Source organism: Aptenodytes patagonicus, chromosome 2, assembly GCF_965638725.1.
Source record: "Aptenodytes patagonicus chromosome 2, bAptPat1.pri.cur, whole genome shotgun sequence".
Classification (NCBI taxonomy): Eukaryota; Metazoa; Chordata; class Aves; order Sphenisciformes; family Spheniscidae; genus Aptenodytes; species Aptenodytes patagonicus.
In genome coordinates, this window is record NC_134950.1 from 24,029,735 (window position 1) to 24,045,716 (window position 15,982).

The following is a 15,982-nucleotide window of genomic DNA, read 5'->3' on the forward strand; positions in this document are numbered from 1 at the left end:
AAAGAGCAACTCAAAAAATGCCCTGCCAAGCACTCTGTCACCTCTAGATGTCTCAGCCAAGGCGTAATAGCTGGCACAGATAAGGACAAAGTACAGACATCCGCTTTCAGCTACAGAACCATTGCTCAGCAAAACTACTAATGTATTTGGATCTCTGGAAGAGCATTCTCAAAATGAGTAAGTATCTTATGTCTGGTATTATAAGAAGTCTCAGCACAGCCTGTTTGATAAACTTTTCACAAAGGCTGTTGTGGACTTTGTCAACACAGACTCACAAGCTATTTAGTGGTTTAGTCTTATAAGCAGAAAAAACCCCCAAAAGCTCTTTTAGAACTCAAATCTAGAGTGACAGGTGTTTAAAAAGAAAGAAGGGGCCGGGGGAGCAAGCCGGTTGATTCCTTGGTTGATGTGAAACTCAGGAACTATTCTGGACAGGAATCTAGCTCCAAGAACACCCTAAAAGGGACGAATGCTGTACATGGTGAATTTGACATAACAGGCTTGGACCTCTCTCACTGGTGCAAGCAATAGCAGTGACCAAGTAACTCCACACAAAGAAGTAGCAATCAGCAAGCTGCTAGCAGCTCAAAATGTGCCAACAATAAGAGCGGAACAGAATTCAGGTGATGAGGCAATTGCACAGCATCCAGAAGTCATACATAAAATAATTAGGAGGGTAGCAGTATGATGGACTCCTAATTAACAAGCAAAGAGCAGTTTAGTATCAGAACTGCCAGGCACTGAAGATTCTCAGGACATGTAGAGTCCAAATGCAAGGACTGGGTTCTAACCCACAAAACACCCCTAAGAAGATACCAATGAATGACACAAACCAATCCTCTCCTAAATATCTGAAGTAATAGTAGTACAAAGATCACATCCTAACCTTGAGTTTCCAAAGAAAGCATCTAGCTTTCTGAGATCCAAAATTGGCTAAGAAGGGTCCAGATTCATCAGAAGGTATGAAAGGTTTTTCATTCTATCCTGGAGGTGAGAAATGAGGATTTATAATATCACACTGAAGTGAGGACAGAACCCAGGTCCTCTCCTTTTGGGTTAACTTTACCACTACAACAATAACACCTTGGCATCTTTTTTGGATTTTTCTTGTGAATTATGTGTCAAACTGAAATACGCCTATCCCAATGGATCTTTCTGAGAGAAATTTCCAAATAACTTTGATCAGCTAAGACACTAATACTCTAAGCATGTTCAGCAGCAAAATTTTAGGCACCAAAATTATGTTAATAGAGATGACTTAATTGTGAGAACCTGAAGGCACTCAAGTAGTGAACAGAAGATCTGGTCACATTCAAGTATCTAATTTCCACCACAGGCACATGTGGTCTTGGGAGACTGATCACTGGCACAGTAGATCGAGTGTGTCCTCAAAACTCATATTCAAATCAAACAATATTAACTGTACTCACTTTATGCTACAACTGCATACAACCTTTTTCTAGTCATATTCAACTCATTTATCTTTACCTTAGCTATAGCATTTTCTGGTTCAACACATAATACTTTGTTCAGATCCTCTATAGCTGTCTGGTAATTCTGCAGCTGGTTGTGTACAGTGGCACGGCGCATCAGAGCTACAAAGGAACAAAGTATATTATTTATGTATTTAAAGCATAAAGCAGATAACTACACTATTTTTTCTATACATATTAAGTGTAAAACAGTTTTTAAAATTCTGCATTTACTTCATAATGACTCTGCATTAGTAATAACTGTTCTCTTGATCATTTTTAACGATGCAATTTCACATGACACCTTTTGGGATAACGATCATGAATTATGAAGCATCTTTTCATATTTTTCCAAGTTTCCCCCTCCTCCCATGCAAATACTGTTAGCTACATTCAAGCCCTTGCCTTCAGAAAGGATTAAATCAGCAACTTCCATTGTTTTCATGTTGCTTTTAAGGTAATTAATACTTCAGTGTGGGTATTGTGGAAACAATGCACTTCACGAATACAAGAGGGCTTATAGTCATCATATAAAAAACAAGTGTTAGTCCCACGCTACTGCATAAGAATACGCATTACAAATCAACAGGATGGACTGCATAAAACTTCCCTGACCCTGAAAATACTGTTAAAATTAGTTTGGGGAGCTACTCTGCTTCCTTCTTTATACTTGAACTTGATCTAAAGCTCAATGAAGTCAACTAACAACATGAATGGATATGTACCATTTTATTTGTTACAGATAAAATAATACATAGAAGGGCAAGTTTATGTTCCACTTTACCTTTTACGTTGCCAGGTTCCATATCTAGTACCTTCTCACAATCCTGCAAAGCACTGTCCCAGTCCTGAAGTTTGATTTCTGCTTGAGCTTTGTTATTATATGCAGCTGCAGTGGGTATTACTGATATACTCCTGAAAAAAGGGAGCATTGACCATGGTAGGCTTATAGTTAGAAAGCCTGAATGTAGAAACACTTCACTACTGGAAGCTGAAAACAGTATTATAACAATATTAATACTGATACTCTAACCACAACAGTGATTAGGAACTTCATCCTGCGAGACCAGAGGCAACCATCCACCAACTAGATTTACCATCTTCAGAGGTCTGTTGCTTGCCAAGGCTTAGATCTGAGATGTTGCAGAGAAGGTGCCATGGCTCATCCATCCCTTAAACTATCACCTCTTGCTGCCATCGATGTAGACTCAAATTAAAATGCCAAATGAAACCTTCAGAGTATCAAGAGTAACTACAGAGCTCTGGAGGCTATGATGAAAAGCATGGGGGGCCACGTGGGCTTCTCCTTGATCTTGCTTGTAAAAGGGAAAGACTCAGGTAGCGGTGAATGAATTGTCCAGGTCAATATCTGGCTGCATGGCTGGTATTGTAGGCAGGGCTTTAGCTTCTATAACAACAGGATGATCTCTTGAGGAACAAGGACAACTGGGATCCATATGAGAAAGTGGTGCAAGACAATCTTTGCCAACACCCTTGCTAACCTAGCAAGGAGGACTCTGAATTACGTTCGCTGGGAAGGAGGACTCTAAACTATGTTCGCTGGGAAGAGGAGGCAATAGGGAAGTGCTGGGGAGACAGCATACTGGAAGAGACTCACACTTTCTTTGTAAAAAAAACATGACTGGAGGACCATCTCAAGTGCTTGTGCACAAATGCACAAAGCATGGGAAACAAAAAAGAGTAAAAGGTCTGTGCAGCTATAATCTCAGTGAGATAACAGAGATATGGTGGGATAGTTTGCGTGGCTGGAGTGCTGTGATGGAGGCGTGCAGGCTCTTTCGAAAGACTAGGAAGGTAAGGAGGAGGAGATGCATTCTAGTCTAAGCAGTGATTAAATGTATGAAGGTTTGTCTTGGAACAGGCAAGAGACTGACAAGCCAGTCAAGAGAGCTGATGGGTAAGAATAAGAGACCAAACTGACATGGTGATACTATGGTAAGCACCTGCTTCAGGCTGCCTGATGAAGAAGAGCAAGCAGATGAAATCGTCTTCAGGCAACTAGAGGAAGCCTCACAATTACAGGCTCTGGTTCCCATGGGGGACCTGAACCACTCTGGTATCTACTGGAAGGGCAAAATGACACGGCACAAGAAATACATGAGACTTCTGGATCATATCGAAGATGACTTCTTGACACAATCAACAAGCTGACAAGGGGGAATGCTCTGCTGGAATTGTTACTCTTAATCAAGAACTGGTTGGGAATGCAAAAGTTGACAACAGCTTTGGCTGCAGCAACCATGAGATGGTAGAGTTTAAGATTCTGGGAGAAAAGAGCAAGATGAACACTAGAATTATAGCCCTGGACTTCAGAAGGCAAGATTTTAGCCTGTTAAGGAATCTGCTTGGCAGGATTACAGGGAGAATGCCCTGTAGGGCAAAGGGTGCCAGGAGAGCTGGTTGGTCTCCAAGGACAGCTGCTTCAAAGCACAAGAACGATCCTTTCCAATGTGCAGGAAGTCAAGCAAGCATAGAAGAAGGGGTGAACAGAGAACTCTTGACTGAGCTCAAACACAAAAATTAAATACACAGCAGATGGCAGTGGTGATGGGCTACCCAGGAGGAATATAGAGACACTGGCTAACTGCGAGCGAAGGAATTAATAAAGCAAAAGCTCAGCTGAAGTTGAAACTAGAATGATGTGAGGAGCAACAAGTTTTTTTTGTTTTGTTTTTTTTAAAAGGTCTATCAGCAGCAAAACAGATTAAGGAAACTGTGGGCCACTGGTCAATGCAGCAGAGGACCTAGTGACAAAGGACATGGAAAAGTTTGAGATACTCAGTGGCTTCTTTGCTTCAGTCTTCATTGGTAAGGTTTGCCCTCAGGCTTCCCAGGTCCCTGAGTTTAGAGGCAGATTCTGTAGGAGTGAAGCAGTACCCACAATAGAGGAAGATAAAGTTAAGAAACACTTAAGAAAATAGGATATACACAAGTTCCAGATGGGGTGTTCAGGAAGCTGGCCAGTGTTACTACAAGACTGCTCTATATCATCTTTGAAAAGTCATGGTGATTGGGAGAGGTGACTGGTAAAGGCTAACGTCACATGAACAAGAACAGCAAGGTGGAGGACCTGGGAAACTACAGGCTGGTCAGTCTAACATCAGTTCTCAAAAAGATTATGGACCAAGTCATCCTGGATTCCCATCCAGGCACACGAAGGATAAGAAGGTGACTGGCAACAGCTAGCATGGATTTACCAAAGGCAAATCATGCCAAGACCAACCCGATAGCTTTCTTTGCTGAGTGGCTCAGTGAAGGAAGGAAGAACAGAGGGTGTTGCTTACCTTGACTGTAGCAAAGCCTGGGACTTGATCTCCCATAGTATTCTTATAGCAAAATAGGTAAAACATGTACTAGATAAGTGGACAATAAGGCAGACAGAAAACTGACCGGACTGCTGGGCTCCAAGAATTGAGCCATACAAAGTCCAGCTGGTGACCTGTTACTAGTGGCCTCTCTTTGGGATCAAGTTTTTAATGTCTTTATCAGGGGGCTATAAGATGGAACAGAAGGCACCCCCAGGAAGTTCGTCAATGATACAAAGCTGGTGGGGAACAGTCAGTAATACACTGGAGAGCAGAACTCCAGTCAAAGGGACCTTAAGAGGCCAGAGGAATGGGCTGGCAGATTTCTCAGGAAGTTCAGAAAAGGGAAGCACAAAATCCTGCACCTGAAACAGAGTAACTCCAGCAACAGTACAGGCTGGGTGCCAACTAGCTAGTAAGCAGCTTTGCAGGGAAGGACCTGAGGGCTCTGGTGGACAACAAATTGAACAGGAGTTAACAGTGTACTCTCAAGGCAAAGAAGGCATACCACATGCTGGGGCATATTAGCAAGAGTGTAGCCAGGAGGTCGACAGAAGAGGTTCTTCCCCTCTCTTCAGCACCTATGAGACAACAGGTGGAGTACTTGCGTTCAGTCTGAGGCTCTCCTGTACACAAAAGGCGCCAACAAACTGGAGTGAGTCCAGCGTGTCACCGGGATAGTTAGGGGGCTGGAGTACATGCAATACTTATGAGAAGAGTCTGAGATAACTAGGTTTGTTCAGCCAGAAGCGAAGGCACAGTGGAGGTCTTGTAGCTGTTTCCAAGTTACCTAATGGGAAGGTATGGAGAAGACAGAGCCACATCCTTCTCAGAAGCGCACACTGATAGGACAAAAGGCAACAGACACAAGTTGCAAAAAGGGAATTTCTGATGACGTTTTAGGAAAAAAAAAAAATTACTGTAAGCGTAGTTAAACACTGCAACAGGCTGCCCAGAGAGGCTGTGAAATCTCCATCCTTGGAGATTAATTGAACAAAGCCCTGAGTTACCTGATCTAACTTGGCCCTGCTTTGAGAGGTGGTTTGCACAAAATATCATTCAGAGGTTGCTTCCAACCTAAATTATTCTATGATTCTGCAGTATAACTGAAATTACTAAGCAGAGTGATTTCACTAGAGGTATGCAGAAAAACAGGCAAGATCCATTTATTTTAAAATCACATCAGCATAATAGAACTATGTCAGAACACATCCTTTGCAAAAGTTTTGAATCTCTTTAGAAATGAGAGAGAAGTTTAAGGTTTTTTGTAAAATAGAAAGTACTCTCTACGTTCAGCTTAGAATAGTAGGCCTCATTACAAGACTAACAGCATGAATAACTGTACCCTGATTATTTTTATATAGAACTCTACTATTTTTCACTTTTTAGCCATATGCAAATAACCCCTTCAGGCTATTACCAATTCACTCCAAAATATGTTTTATTTAAATATTTCTAAATGTAAGAAAATAGGAATTTTCAGATGGTATTAGGAAAGTGCCCAGTTAGAACCGTATGCAGTGTCAATATCATATATTTCAGAAGGTGTACAATGCCCCATGGGGGTCGAATGGGGGTCAAATATGGAAAGACTCTCCATTAGGAAGGATTCTGCCCATCCTTATTAATTAATACCTTATTTATGCCCCAAAAGCAGAGATTTTTACTTATTTTTATACTATGGAGTTGTATTTTATTTTTTGTATATGAAACACAGCTATGGATGTTTTTAATACATGTTCATGTATTAAAAAAACCCAAGAAAGATGTTAAGGCTGCAAGTCAAGAACGAAAAAAATACACATCAGATGCCTCAGTTTACTCAGCCTGTGCACTATGAATATCAATACCTTTGTGCACATATATACATCAACAATCTCCAGGTAAATGTTCATAAGCTGTTCTACAAAACCCTGCCTCCTTCAGTGACAGTATGAATGGTGCTTCCTAAACATAAATCTGTTCAATATTTATTTTATTGCTGTTGCACACAATTTATTCCTATTCATTATTTTCTCCATACTTGTCTGCACTGACCACAGACACATTAACTTCCTCATAAATTTTTTTGGAGGATATCCCACTATAATATCATAGCCCATGAATTATCTTAACACTTCATCTCACAGTAGTGCCATATCATTACCCTCAGTTTACACTGGTAATTAATACACAAAAATTCCCATATGCTCTGAATTTCTAAGTGACAACTTTGACACTTCTAGGACTTGTGGGTTTTTAAAGTCCTTATCATTTCAAAGCACAGAGTTAAACACAAAATTGAGTTTCCTTTAACGTTAATGTGTTAGCAGTCAGTACTTTTACAAGTCAGACCTCTAGTGTCTCAAGATGGGTAATCTGCAAATGAGAAACAAATGTTGGTCTATGTGAAAATCCTGGTTTGTATAAATGGCATCATGTTTGAACACTGTGGAAAAGGTAGAGAAAAAATCTAGTTCTCCCAAGGTCGCATTGAAATATCTTAACTGAAACACTATCCTTCTCTTCCTGTCATGCCCAATTCTGTTCACCTTGAACTTTTCTACTTTTGAAACAAATACAACAGAGGCCCTGTAGCAACCACCTCTATTTATATAAATAAAGCCAAAGTCTGAATGTAGTCCACTGTGCAGTAAATAAGGCAAGCAACCTGCAAGAGTCTCATATTTTTTAAATCCAGTGTTTATATACTTTTCTTCTGGACTGCTACTAATTACAGACAATGTTATGATGAAGCTGCACACAATGATTTTTCTTTCTCCTAAGAAGGTTATTAAATCAATTTTACTTATTAACAATTGAGACAATCCTACCAATATGATTAATTAGAATTAATTTGTAATGAATTTAGTTTCTCAACACACTGCTTATCCTTTTATTTTTGTAAACTTGCCCTTGAATCTCAATGGTTTTGAAAAATCTGAAGAACTTTAGGACACCTGCAGATTGCATCCCATCACTATTTACCCGCTTCTTTTCCTGATAAATAAAAATTAATATCAGGATGCAACAGTGCTTTAAGTACTCTTCTGTCAAATCTTTTTGCCCTTTTGAAAATAATCTAATTGTCACTAGTTGCTTCAGTAAGAAGTTGCTTTAATTACATTGCTCTAAAAATAACATTCACAAGTAACAGTCATTAAAATAAAAGAACACAATAGTATTTACTCACCGACTGTAATATGTCACTGCTTCCACATAATCCCCAATGGCAAAGGCTTCATTGCCCTTTTCTTTTTCACGAGTAGCAATAAAAATCTTCTCTTTCTCTGTCATGCCTAGAAAAAATATTTATACATAACAACTAACAACTTCCACAGATGCAATCAAAACACTGTCAGCTAAAATAGTTTGAATGTCAATCTGTATATTTTTTTTTTAAATAATATGGCTTACTAAAAGATAAATTTGTATTTTATTTTCTATAATAAGAACCAAATCCTTCTGATATGCATACAATTCAGAATGCAAGATGAAAGTGGTTGGCTAACCTCTACCATTGATTTATAATAGCAGAAGTATGCTTTATTTCTTTATCTAGCACTCTCAACCTAAGCACAACATAAATATTTTAACTCATTATTAACACCAAGACTAGAATTTTTTCAAATATGGCTTCAGTTAACCTCCTAAGAACTTTTAGCATCTCTACAGGCTGAAAAATAGATAAAGACACTTTTACGTCTATAATATGCTTCTTCAATTTGTATTTACACTCTACAACACAGTATTACAATTAAAGAAAAATTATGTTTCTAAGACATTACCAGTTGTGTCTATTTTCTTTTCGATTATAGGTAGCCTTGGCCTACTAAAGAATCTTGCTTTTGAGTTATTTTCTTCACAGCCTTCATCAATTTTAGAACACTCCTTTTCCACATCGAACCTTAAATTAATAAAAATAACAAATTCAATAATGCCGCATAGCAAGACTCGTCTACTAATAGAAAGGCATACTATATTTCCATTATAAACCAAAGGAAAAGAGAGATAAAGGCTGTGTTCAGTTATCCGTGACTAGTTAAGAAAAAGATGTTTAGTCTTATCTCCTTTCCTTGTGTTGTTTTTTTTTTGTGTACTACTTGTGCTTATATATTACCTTCCCTCTTCCTCCTCCCTTCTGGTTAAAACCAAACCAAGAAAATGTCTGCATCACCTCCTCACCATCCCCCCCCCAAAAAGACAGGTAAAATTTAAGAAACAGTATCGTCAGGCTCAATCACAGCCCTATCGATCATCTCTATTAACTTTTGCCAAAATACCTAAGAAACAGCTTCAAAGCAATTAATACTGTAAAGGTGAGAGAGATTTAAAAATAGTCTCAGACACTTCCATGGTTACTCTGAAAAGCTGTGTTTAGGAAGTTATATCGAATAAATATTGCTGCTATAGTCCTATAAAACAAATACAGTAATAACCAATACTACACTATCTAGAAATACTACACTCGCTGCTTTTCTGTTTAGGACTTAATGAAAAATATTCTTTGCTTTCCACAATAATCTTAACAATATGAATAATTTCTATCTGAAATAGGCACATAATTTTGAGAATGTATCCAATTCTAAACCTTCTCAGGTGAAACTAATTGTTCTCCATTTTGATTCTGATCTTTTGCTAGCTTACTTTTACCTATTTATTGTAAATCAACCACATTTCAAAATATGTGCCTTTAAAATATGAAGTGAAACTTTTGAAGGTTTTGAAATTATCTTCAAAATGTTTTGAAAACACGATATGCTTCAAACCGGAAAATTTCTTTTTCAGTATACTGGTATTATCCAAAACAAATACATTACATGGGAAAACTCACAAACTGTAGTATTATCAGCATGCTAAAGCACTTAAAGATTGAGCACATAAAACGGCAAACAAAAATCCCAAAACGATTACTTTAAATGACACAGAGAAAAGAGGGATGAAAGAATAAATTGTTGCAGAAGTTATTTTGATATCCTATTTTGTTTGTCCACATTTGAGCAGGAAGACCCCAATTTCTGAAACATACATGCATGAAAATAACTGATATGCACAACTGTTTGTAAGAACAGCATCTTATGCAGACAAGGTTTTTGTAGTGGTTTTGGGGTAGAGTGAGACATTAAGAGTTTGATTACCCAAACCCCACAGTCTCTAGATTTAGCTCCCCATCGACAGCACTGGAAACTTGTACCTCCTCACCCTGATTCTACAGCATCATATTCCAGATTTAAGGAGCTAGAGAGAAGCTGCTACAATGCAAAACACAGAAGTATGTGAATTTTCCCCTCCGTGTGCAACAATTCGGGGGCATCAATCTGTCACGTAACTTGGGAGGGTAATATGCCACCATTACATGACCAAAGAGTGTCTTTGTACCAGGGCTCCATCCTCCCTAGGAATAATCAGTTACTGTCTAAACCTCTGATTATGTGTAATTGCATCTGAGCAAACTGATGCACCTGCCTCAAGCTCATTCTTTGTGGTCAGCAGGGCTCAGTGCAGGAATAAGGATTCATTAATTTTGTTTTTAATTTAGAATTCTGACTTTAGATACACAGAAGATCAAATTTATAAGCCCACGTTAAACAATTCTAGAAGTGCTTTCAAAAAAACCTGATAAATTAAGCTAATTTTAATCCCTTGGTTTTACGTACCTCCTTAGATTTTGTATCTTGGATGTTGAAAGGAAAAATGAAATCTGAAACAAAATCACTTTTTATTTGTATTTTCTGCCGACTTGTTATATTTCACACAGCTTGAACAAAAGTGTAGACTAAATTGTTTTCAGCTGTTAGCACCACAATGCATCATTTGCATTTTAACAGAACATTTATTATGGAAAACCTACGTTTCACTGAAGTGTTATAATTCCCTGAAATGTTGACCTTAATACTATGTTTCTAGAAAATACTTTAAAAAAACAGTATTTAATGATGTTCCATTACTAAACAAATATATAAGATTTAATAAAAACTTAAATATAAGGGATTTAACATACTTGTCCCATTCACTGTAATCCCGTGGCATGTTTTTCTTGTTTCTTTGTTTGGTTGGTAATTTTTTGTTCTGAAAGAGAAACAGCCAGCCTGTAAGACAATTTTTTAAAGTGGAAATTCACAGCCTTTTTTTGTTTTGTTTTGTTTCTGCAAAACATATTCTTAGTAACTAACACTATTCATGACTAATCTCAGCATAGTCTTGAAAACTTAATTAATCTTGCTTTAAAGCAAATCTTTATGTATTTGATGTATCGTTGTAATCTGAGGAGCTCTTCAAGTCTTACACTTTCTCTCCACTGCCCTGTATATGTCACAGAGGCACTGAATACAACTTTCAGATACAAGACTGCTCTTCCTAATTAGTATCTTGTGCTGCCATCTTCCAAACCATACTTTCAACACAAGCAAGGGAGAATTCAGTCTTGGGAAACCCCAGCCTTGTGATGAGGTGTTTGACACCGAGATTAAATCAGTAACCTTGTTTTAGGCTTGCCATTCTCAAGAGAACACAATGCACAGATTCTGATAACCCCTGGAACCTTCAAAACAAACTTACAAATGAAAAATCTGTTTGACTTCAAAATAGTGTCTGTACTTCTTTTGACTATTTCACACTCCAGTCAAGCTAATTCCCAAGATGATTTACACTCATTCTAGCTTTTAGACAAGCTCCATCATTGATATTTGCCTTAACTAGAATTTATCCTTAGGACCTTCCTGCAACAATCAGTCCCAATAACAGATTCGACTGACTTACATTGCAACCCATCTCCTACACTAATGGAACCTCTTTCCATAGCTGGCACCTTTTGCATTTCTTCTACCTCTGTCATGAGACTGTATTTCTGGCATGTCCCTCCCTGCTTGTTGACTTCAACAATACTTAATAGCAAGGTGTGGTTCCAAACAGGTATTCCACAGTGGAACAACAGCCAGTTCAAAATATTCCCCATCTACTCTGTCCTGGCTGTTCAGCCTTCCTCTTACCTTGCAATCCATCACTCACTGAGTTAGATCAATGTAATTGTTTGTAGAGTTGCAGGTTTACAATTATCTGGGTTCAAACAAACAATTTGCTAGAGATACAGTGCAATCCCTAAATATCTGTACCAGTTCAACTGAGCATGATAAACTGGACCAAAGAAACAAGGAGCAACCTCTTAAACTAGCTTTACCAGTGGTGACACTGTAACAAGGAAATACTTCTGCAGTTGGATGTAAACACCACAATTTACATAACGCAAATGTGACCCTTCCTGTAAACATTTCTGACTATCTATAATATTAGGTTACACAAGCTTTTATAGTATATAACTTCAGAATTACTCTTAACGTTCTCAGTCTTTCAAGAAGCTAGACAAAATGACAAATAAATTTAGTGATCAGTGCATGTTTGGAGGAGGTAACTCCTAAATATGGCTTCCTGAAATATGACTTAGCATTATGTATGCATCCTGGTGTATATTACAAACGTTCTAATTTAATAAATATAAAATCTTTTTTTCAAACCAGAAGTCCTTAACTTAAATGAGCACAAAACCAGTAAAACTCAGAAGAAAACTCATAAGGTATTTATACTCATGCAACTTTAATTTAGGGAGAGAACTACAGCGTGTCCTTTTAAGGAATAAGGAAGAAGTGTTGACTCAAAAATGCACAATCTTTAAAATTCTAGGTCTCATATTCTTGGGACCATTGTAACCAAGTTGCGGCTCCAGCAGAGTCAGGAATTTCTCAATCAGTAATATTTCAGAGCATCTCATCCAAGAGGCTTTGATGAAAAATGTATGTTTGCATACTGTGGAACTAAAAAAAAAAAAAAAAAAAAAAAAAAAAAAAAAAAAAAATCAAATCTCCCCTTGTCATTTTTCTTGCCAGAACTCACAATGCATGGATCCCACAGGGTTTGAAATCTGGTGAACAATTTCTGGACCAAAGATCAAAGCACGGACTGGCTTCAGTTCAGGTGACACAGAATTTGACCTTGGTTCTCCTCTGGGTCCCGTGGGATGGCCTAAGACATTACTATTCTGTGTCAGCTAACCAGTATTCTTTATTAGTTCAGAGTATCCAAAATAACATGAAGGCTATATAGATACCATCACAGTGGATTTTTATAACATAAAACTTGGAATGTGTGTTGCATGCCCTGGACTGTAGCATGAGGAGGTATTTGAGGACAGAAATCTTTCTGGAATAGTATTAGGAAACTCTCTTTGGCAAAGGAACCTAAGTCTGCTGAAATCCCATCCATACAGTCTTTTGGAAATGAGTATCTCTAAACCCATGCTTTAGTTCTGTCCTGGAAAAAATGAGGCAGCAAAAACAATAATTAAGCAATGTGGACAGTTAGGAACAGAAAAACTCAAGTTGTCTCTCCAGTCCTCTTTTATTTTGCAGTATAGATGTAACCTCGAAGTCCTGAGCTGTGTGAAAGAAAAACAGGGGTGTAAGACAGAAACTTCCATATTTGTTAAAGAGGGAAATATTGCATGAAGTTCACTCTTTATCTATTCATTTTTGGAAAATCTTCCCCATGACTTCACATCAATAAAAAGAAAAGAAGACACCATCTAGAGATACAAGCTATTAGTAGTGAATTAAAACTGTACCTAGATTTAGTATCAGCAAGAATATCTGATTACAGACACAAGATGCTTCCATTTACCAAACCTGTACCCATTGGTGCAATCCACTGTTTTAGGGTCAATAAGGATTTCCAGAATTGGCTTCATTGAAGATACTGAACTTTTTATGCATCAGATCAGATGAACATACAGAGTCTCCAATCAAATAACAACATAAAATTGTGGAAGGGTTTGTGGATTCCTTTCTAGCAGAGAGGAGAAATTTATCATGCCAACTTTATACTTGATACCACATTACAAAATTATGTGATGCCAGTGTAAAAAATAATTACAGTCCTAATTGATTAGCAAAACATGTTTAAAAAGTGTAAGATTACACATAGCTTTATCAGCAAGCAAGAAAAGAAGTAAAAACTGATTAAGTATATTAATCTAATTTTTTTGAGATTTCATATTACAGGTATAAATTTAGCATATACTATAGAAACAGCTTATTTTTATTCAGTAGTCATCTAGTAGTGGTATAACTGCACTGCTACATAGAAAGACTGAACCCTCAAACTCAATTTCAGGCCTCCCTTCTCTCTTCCAGGACAGGTTACAACTACTTCAGAGGCCGTCTGCTTGGACAAAAGGAATGGAAATCATGTACCACAGATAAGGCATAAAGCTGTATCTAGATTTCCTGGGTAATAACGCTAACACCTAAACCTTGTATGGAGAACAAAAGATAAAAACTTGACCTGAAGACTGTTGCATGGTTTAAAGTAGGAGAAAAAAAATATTTTGTCTGAATAAATATTTTGTCTTTGAATGGAGAACACATCCTCTTTAGTAAAACTGTATATCCTAGATTTCAAGCCACTTTCCACCATTTTATACTTACATTCTAATCTGGATTCACTGACTTCACATGCTATTGTATTTACCATTTTCTGTTCTAGAAAACACTTATACAGGACACAAATCAAAAGTAAAGCTACAGTGGCACTCTTCATCTCAGCAAAATAGGATAGTCAAGAGGAACATATATTGCAAAATGTGAAAGAGGACAGATAAATGAAAAAACCCCCTCAAAACAAAAGCACACCTTAGTCTCAATACTAACCACTTATAAAGCATTACACTGGAATTCCCAACCTCTTTGTATACCACATAACGGAGAGTGCCTAGTTATCCCAAATGTCTGCCTTGGTCTGATGTCTAAGTACCCGCTGACAATAAGGAGTAGTTTCTGACAACACAGGAACACAAATCAGACATTTATTAATACATAATTATTCCAATAAAATTTGTCAAATTAACAATTAATAAGAAATATCACATGACCTGTAAGGATCCTTTCATAACATTTCTCACTTCCAAAAAGAAAAATCCTTCAGTGAATTTGTTGTAACAGTGTCCCAGAATTCCAAAGAAAATAGTGGGAATCAGACTGAAGCCATCCATGATAACATCTGACAATTCAAAAAAGTCCCATCCCGCACCTATATATCCCTCCAATAGCACTGCATTTAGCATTAGTAAGGAAAGCTGGTCACAAACAAACCAGATTTCAGGCAGATAAATACATGGAAAAAAACCATGAGGAAACTAACACCTAGGAAAAAATGTAAATGTTTATTCTGTAGTTCTGAGATTTGTTAAGTATGCTTTATGACTAAAGCTGGAATACCAACTCAAGGTATAAAATAAGGGGAATCAAAGGCTACATATACACCAGTGCAACCCAATACAGAAGTGGCTATAGAGTGAAACAGTTGGTGCAGAGGGTCCAACATCCACACTGTATGTGTTTCAGGGTATTTATTTTGGACTAGCTCCTGTCTGGTCTCATAGAACAAAAGCCTACTGGCAGCTGGAGAAAATCTCCTAGCATAGTTTCATTCAAAAGGAACCTAGTTCATATGCTTAAGCATCACTTTGAAATGTGAATCAAAGAACAGAAAAGGGTGTTTAAGAATTTGCTCCAGAAGTTAGTTCTTGATCAGAATTAAAACATTGTTACAAGACACATGCTAGTACTAAGGAGGCTCTTTTGTTTAGGCATTAGTCTCTTGCAAGGGAACTTAAAGGTTTTTATTTTCTGGTTAAGAAAATAAATCTAGTAAGAAAGGCTCAATGATCAGAAGTTTGTACATATAAAATTTCCTGATTTTAGAAAGACAATTACAGACATAAGAAAACTGGAGATACCTGATTAGCAGGAAGACAGCTACTGGAACAACGAATAGGAGGCAAGTTATCTTGTCTTTCATGCAGGGTGTCTGTTCTCAGGAACTGTGGTTTCTTATCATCTTCATTCATTTCTGCCACCCAGCTCTGAAAATAAATAAATAATGTATCTGTACCTTAAAGCAGTAGAGCAGATATACTTCACAGTCTACAATGACCCTAACAACTATCCTTATAATGCACTGCTCTTAATGGGAAAAAGCAATTAAGACAAAAAGCAATCGTGCTTTTTTGAATAAAAAGTAATCTACAAAAAGAAAATCTGTAGAGTTAAAATGGACATTAAAGATTCAGTGACATTAATTTGGTAAAATAATAAAAAAAACCCAACATAATCCTTTGATCATTTCCTCATTTAATCAAATAATTACATTCTACCT

General features: G+C 37.4%; 1 protein-coding gene across 1 annotated transcript in view; it reads right to left on the reverse strand.

Moving 5' to 3' along the window:
- The window catches only part of SPAG1 (sperm associated antigen 1), a 47,255-nt gene that overhangs the window by 28,219 nt on the left and 3,054 nt on the right, over window positions 1–15,982 (reverse strand). Inside the window, exons 4-9 of the mRNA XM_076329339.1 lie at window positions 15,564–15,689; window positions 10,779–10,846; window positions 8,566–8,684; window positions 7,971–8,076; window positions 2,257–2,387; window positions 1,489–1,595 (exon numbers count right to left, since the gene is read on the reverse strand). Of these exons, the coding sequence (XP_076185454.1) occupies window positions 1,489–1,595; window positions 2,257–2,387; window positions 7,971–8,076; window positions 8,566–8,684; window positions 10,779–10,846; window positions 15,564–15,689 (657 nt within the window). The remainder of the gene's footprint in view (window positions 1–1,488; window positions 1,596–2,256; window positions 2,388–7,970; window positions 8,077–8,565; window positions 8,685–10,778; window positions 10,847–15,563; window positions 15,690–15,982) is intronic.